General features: G+C 48.0%; 1 protein-coding gene across 1 annotated transcript; it reads left to right on the forward strand.

The window, feature by feature from the left end:
• Positions 1–518: 518 nt before the first annotated feature.
• Positions 519–5,462, forward strand: FUT11 (fucosyltransferase 11). Its single transcript, XM_008504033.2, has 3 exons — positions 519–1,251; positions 2,391–3,016; positions 4,772–5,462. The coding sequence occupies exons 1-3, from the start codon at positions 529–531 to the stop codon at positions 4,917–4,919; spliced, it is 1,497 nt and encodes a 498-aa protein (XP_008502255.2). The 5' UTR covers positions 519–528; the 3' UTR covers positions 4,920–5,462.
• The last annotated feature ends 802 nt before the right edge of the window (positions 5,463–6,264 follow it).

Genomic DNA, 6,264 nt, shown 5'->3' on the forward strand with positions numbered 1-6,264 from the left:
TGTTTCTGTTGGATTTGTTATCAGCTCTCCCTACACCACTTACCAGTATCTTAATCCCAGATGAATTATCCCGGGTTGGTATAGAGAAATGGATGAATTATGCCAGGCTGGTACAGGAACATGAATTATCCCAGGTTGGTACAGGAAAATGAATTAATTATTTGGGGTTGGTAGAGGAAAATGAATTAATTATTGTGGGGTGGTGCAGGAAAATGAATTAATTATTGTGGGGTGGTGCAGGACAATGAATTCTCCCGGGTTGGTACTGAAGAGCAGTAGCCAAGGAGCTTTAAATCTACCTGTAGATATTTAAAAAACCCCAAACCAAACAAGGAACTTAAAAAAACACCACTCCCCCAAGAAAACAACCCAAAAACCCAAACCAAAGAAGGAAGCTGGGTGTCACTAAGCCGCTGTTTGCTGTCCCCTCCCCTCCTGGTGCTCCCGGCCCGGCCCCTCTCCCCAGCACCGCCCCGGGGCGGGCTCAGATGCCGCTTCCGGGGCCCGGGGCTGCCCGGGGCGGCGGGGATGGGGTTCGGCGGGCCGGGACCCGCTTGGCTCTGGGTGCTGCTGGCGCTGGCAGCCGCCGAGGGCCCGATGGTGTCGGAGGAGGAGGAGGAAGAGGCTGCGGGTGGGTCGGTCTCGGAGGAGCCGTGCGGGGCGGAGGGCTGGGCTGCGGCTGCCGTCCCGCCGGGAGAGGCCTTCGTGGCCGCCGCCGCCTCGTACCGGGGGCCCGGCAATAACGACACCCGGAGCAATAAGGCGCTGCCCATCCTGCTCTGGTGGAGCGGCAGCCTCTTCCCGCATTTCCCCGGCGACACGGAGCGCATCGATTGCCCCCGCGGTTCCTGCCTGGTGACCCGCAGCCGCCGGGCGGCCCGGTACCGCCGGACCAAGACCCTCATTTTCTACGGCACGGATTTCCGGGCTTACGAAGCTCCTCTGCCCCGCTTGCCCCACCAGACCTGGGCGCTGTTCCACGAGGAGTCCCCCATGAACAACTACCTCCTGTCCCACCCGCCCGGCATCCGCCTCTTCAACTACACCGCCACGTTCCGCCGGGACTCGGATTACCCCCTGACCCTGCAGTGGTTGCCCGGGGCCGGCTACCTGCGTGCCCCGGCCCTGCCCCTGGCCGAGAAGGAGCGGTGGAGGCAGCAGGGCTATGCCCCTCTGCTTTACATGCAGTCCCACTGCGATGTCCCCTCCGACCGGGACCGCTACGTCCGGGAGCTGATGAAGTACATCCAGGTAGGGTTGGGGCACGGGGGGTTGCTGGGACAGCCTAGCATCCCACCCCCTTCCTCCTCCTCCAGCTCTTGTTGTGTTTGTCCTTGTTTTTAGCCACGGAGCATAACGGGATGCATGCATGCTGACAGCAAGCTGGAGAGAAAAGCTGTAGTTGTGTCCCTTCCCACGGAGTGCCAGTAGGTAGGCTGGTGGCAGCTGGTGGTGGTGGAGTTGGTCAGGCTTGGGGGCAGGCTAAGAGCAAGTAGGAAGCTTGGTGGACCTGGAGATCCACAGACATTCAGAGCTCTGGAGTCGATGTAGAGGAAGGGCTGGCCACGGGCAAGCCTTGTGTGCAATAGAAAGGCAGGTGGCTGTGCTTTAGGAGCCCACCCCTCACAGATCTTATTTCTGGGGTGGTTGGTGCTGCTGTGGCAGAGCTGGTGGAGAGTAGCTTCATCAGCTGAAAGAATGTTTCGAGCAGAAAAGAATATTGTTGGTGTTTTTTTACCCTCAAAAGTTCTCAAGGATAGATTAAATTTAAAAAAAAAATCTTTCTGTGAAGCATCTCTTTTCTGATTGGTTCTGTTTCTGTTGGTAGCTATTGATTTATGGTACAGTTCACCAGGAACTTGGTAGTGAAGCAAAAGTCTTTAAAATACGACTGTGAATTGCCAAAGTATGAAGCAAGTTCCAGGTCAGGTGTATTGTCTTTCAGTTTTTTAGGCAGTATTCTTTTAGCTCCCTGCATCAGTTTTTCTCAGCCTAACAAATGGAGAAGTTTTTGCCAGCCTGCAGAGTCTGGCAGGAACTTTGTGTAATAACTCTTTGGAAAAGTTCTGTGTCTCTGTTAAATAGAAAGATGACTTTTAAATTGACATAGGGTTGGATGTCCATCCTTACTGCTCAGTTCCTGGTTTATCTGGCAATGGTTTTTGGGTGACAGCTTCCTCTCTACACACTCCAGCCTGTAGCATCCTCAGTGCTGCGTTTGAAACCCAGCACTTGGTTTCCTCTAAACCTGTTAGAGCTGGTAGTCTAGGAATAGTTACAAGGAAAAGAACTTGGAGTGAAGGTGAAGCTAAGGCAGGTGGGAGGTGATCAAAGTCAGGGATTTTAGGAGAATGACAATCACTTTGTAAAGCTGCCAATTGCTGTTTCAGGTTGACTCCTATGGGAAATGCCTGCATAACCGTGAGCTTCCCAGCGAGCGCCTCAGAGACACCTCTACAGCCACCACAGAGGACTCTGAGTTTATGGCTTTGATTGCCAGGTACAAGTTTCACCTGGCCCTGGAGAATGCCATCTGTGATGACTACATGACAGAGAAGCTGTGGCGCCCCATGCACCTGGGTGCTGTCCCTGTGTACCGGGGGTCCCCGGCCGTGCGGGACTGGATGCCAAACAACCTCTCCATCATTCTCATAGATGACTTTGAGAGCCCTCGAGAGCTGGCCAAATATCTGGATTTCCTGGACAAGAATGGAGAGGAGTACCTGAAGTATCTGGAGTACAAAAACCTTGGTGGAATCACAAACCAGTTCTTGCTGGAGAGCCTGGAGAGGCGGGAGTGGGGTGTGAATGACATGACGCTGCCTAATTACCTGAATGGCTTCGAGTGTTTCCTCTGTGACAGGGAGAACACCCGGGTCAAACAGGAGCAGGAGCACAAAAAGTCCCATGGGAAGAGTCCAGCTCCCAGACCTCACATAGCTCAGCCCAAGCACATGGGATGTCCGATGCCAACCCCTGGGTTTGGAAGTCTTGAAGACCTTTCTGGGGAAGACAGGTAGTGTACCAATACTATGCTTTTTGAGGGGGAAAGATGCTTCAAATAACTAGCTGTAGCTTTTAATAATGCTGTGTACTTAAAGGATCTCTTAATACAGCTCTGTTGGCAGTGCTTGAAGGTGCAGTTATTGTTACAAAGGGTTCTTACACTTCACAAAACATCTGTGCACTTTTTGTTAGTGTTAGAAGAAACAGTTGAAAATGTAGGGTCCATCATTTCAAGTGTGCTCTCCCAGATCCATGTGGGTATGAAGCTCTAAGGGACATTTTATTGTGTTATCCATCCAGAAAAAAAGTGTGAGGAATTTTGTAAGTGTGGGCAACGATTTTGTCCTTTGTCTGGGTGCTTTCAAAAGTGGTTGACTGGAATTAAAAAAGGAAAATAAGCCTGAGGTCATTCAGGTTCTTTGGGAAATGCCTTTTCCCAAACCTTAGGTTTGTCACTGAAGAATGGTTTTCACAGTACAATTAATTCTCCTATTGACTAATTGCAAAGTTATGTTTGTAATTAAAAGGGGGCCATAAGCCTTCGTTTTGTTGGTTGGTTTACTGGAGGATCTTTTCTATAGTATTGCCTTTTTCTCGGACTAGGTAGGAAAAAGTGCTTTTCCCTTGGAGTGTGCTAGGCAGTATCCTGCTCCCTGAGTTCTCTCTGCTTCTTCGTAGACTTTCTTTTACAGCAGATGGCAGCAGAGAAACACCTTTGGAAGTACCTCCTCTGGTGTTGTGCTTCTTGTATGCTCAGGTGCTCCATCACTTGAGCCCCGGTCATCATCAGCAAGGAAGATTGAAGATCTGGTCTGTAATCCAAGCTCCAGGCACATCCCAGGGAAGTTTCTGTGTCTCATGGAGCCACAATGTGTTGTTCTCTCCATGTTTATGGACATGAGATGTGCCTGGAAAAATTGTACCAGGGAATCCTTCATGTTTTCCTTTTCTGTCTGCTTCAGAAGATGTGTATCTGTACCTTCTGAGGCAAGAGCTCCAGTGGTTCCTGACTTGTAAGCACCTGAGCTCCCACTCCAAGCCTACTGCTTGATGGAGCTATACTCCTTTTCCTAGCATGTGCCCTTAGAGCTGTGAAAAACAAATAACTCCTGCTGGCAGTCCTTGAGCAAAGGTTAATGAATGTAGCTGGTAAGCAACGTGATCTGGCAGCACATCCAAGTGCTGCATTTTACAAAGGAGCCTTTTGGCAGACACAAATTTTTTAAATGCAGGAGTAAACCTCTGCCCGTGACCCTTCACATCATACTCTTAAGTTTATTTTGAGGTCTCTGTTGGAGTATGCTGCAGAAATGTGTAGACAATGCTGCTTTACCACAGCAAATGAATTCCCCTGGCATGCAGGTTGTAGTCTGCTCCACAGAGATCCTGACATGGTGTGCATTTCTTTTGGTCTTCATGGTGTAGTGGGTGAGATCTGCTGCTGGGCAGTGCAGCCTTGCCTGCTTTAGTGTGTGGTGTGTGGGGTGAACACAGAAGGCACTGTGCTGATTTCTGTGACTGGGAAGGAGAAGAAGAAAAAGCTCTGTATGTGAATTAGCAAGATTAAAAAGCAGATTAAAAAGAGCATGCTGTTTGCTTCTTGCCAAAGTTTGTGTTGGCTTTATGTGGCTGGGTAGCACACAGGATGGAGAAGAGAAGGTGAAAGCAAAAAAAAAACAACATTGTTTCAGTGCTATTACAGCTGCAGCCTCATTTGTCTGTTTGTTTTCATGGTGTATGATGGTGTCTCTCTTCTTTGTTTCAGTTGGAAAGAGATGTGGCTGCAGGATTATTGGCAAAGCCTTGATCAGGGAGAGGCCCTCACTGCTATGATTCATCACAATGAGTCTCACCAGGGAAGATTTTGGGACTACATGCACGAGATCTTTCTCAAGAGGACGAGGCAACACTGACCCAGCTCTGGCAGAGCTGAAAATTGCATTGAAAGCTGAGACTGGAAATTCATACCTCACTCCAAATGTTTGCCTTGAAATAGAGGAAGAGCTCTCACAGAGACTTTTTTTTCTGGTGCATGAGGTTTCTGTTAGGATTGGGTTTCAGTGGAGGGGATCTTAGCAACTGCTATGAATTGAGTTTCAGCTCTGGGGTGGGGAGCCACTCCTGACCTGCAGGTGTCAACATGTGGGGCAAAAGAGGGATTTACTCTTCTTATGCATTTGCTGGAGTTCCCTTGTGGCTTACCTGACTTCAGAGGAAGGTCTTTTCAGACTCTTGCTCAAATGCCATCAGTTATTTCAGGGATTTTTTTAATATCCAAAGTATTAATCATTTTTAATAAGTATTTTATCAGTCACTTACTCTTCTCATTAAGGTATACTTTCAGCTGCTATTAACAAATAGCCTTTCCAGTGAAGGAATTACAAAAGACAAATGTCTGTGGAGAGTAACTGTGCCTTATGAAACTGCAGCAATAAAGTCTCTTCTCCTCCAGTAAACATGCCTCAAGTACTCCATGGTAACTGAGTAACTGTGAGCAGGTCACTTTGCCTAATTTTCCTCTTCTTCTAACTTTCCAGGTGATACATACAATGGGATGAGAGACCAAGTTACTTAATTCACAACTTGCAACAAGTATTCCACACCAGAAAGTGCATTGTGCAGAGCTAGAGTAACATTAGTATGCTTTGGTTGTTTTACTTTTCCATCAGAGCTGGAATGCCAGCCATAATCTTGACTTCTTGTTATCTTCTTAATTACAGAGATTCAGGAGGTTCTACAACTAGGGCTTTGCTCTCATCTCTCCAGTTATTTGGAGGAGGCAGAAGGAGAAGCTGGGTCTCATACCCTTGAAGACTTTGTGATGCATTTACATAATACTGCAGCTAAAGGATTGCTGTGTAATGTCCAGTGTCTTAGCCAAAGGGAATTCAATTTACAGACTTAGTTGTCTTTCTGCTAATGTAAGTATCTGGGGGTAAGGTCACTGCAGCAACTATTAATATTTTGGAAGAAGGTTTCTGATCTCTGTTCTTGACTGCTAACTGGATTTCTCACCTCACTGCTTTAAATCCAAACCAGCTGGAGAGGGGCTGAGTGTCATCCCTAATGCTGTAACTGCTGGAAGGCTTACATATGATACTCTGACTGAGCAGTGTATACAACATCTTAATCAAGTTCTTAGAGTGCTGGTGCCTGTACTCATAAAAACCACAGCTGAGACTAATTGGGAGTTTTAGCAAAGATATCAAGTATCCAGGATGATAGAGATCACCCCTGCAAACCTTCTGGTGAGTCACT

This window comes from Calypte anna, chromosome 6 (assembly GCF_003957555.1).
Source record: "Calypte anna isolate BGI_N300 chromosome 6, bCalAnn1_v1.p, whole genome shotgun sequence".
Taxonomy (NCBI): Eukaryota; Metazoa; Chordata; class Aves; order Apodiformes; family Trochilidae; genus Calypte; species Calypte anna.

Excerpts from the sequence above, each read along its gene's own strand:
- FUT11 (XM_008504033.2), top strand. The coding sequence starts at position 529 with ATGGGGTTCGGCGGGCCGGGACCCGCTTGGCTCTGGGTGCTGCTGGCG. Across the intron at positions 1,252-2,390 it reads AGCTGATGAAGTACATCCAG|GTTGACTCCTATGGGAAATG; the intron begins GTAGGGTTGGGG and ends TTGCTGTTTCAG. Across the intron at positions 3,017-4,771 it reads GACCTTTCTGGGGAAGACAG|TTGGAAAGAGATGTGGCTGC; the intron begins GTAGTGTACCAA and ends TCTTTGTTTCAG.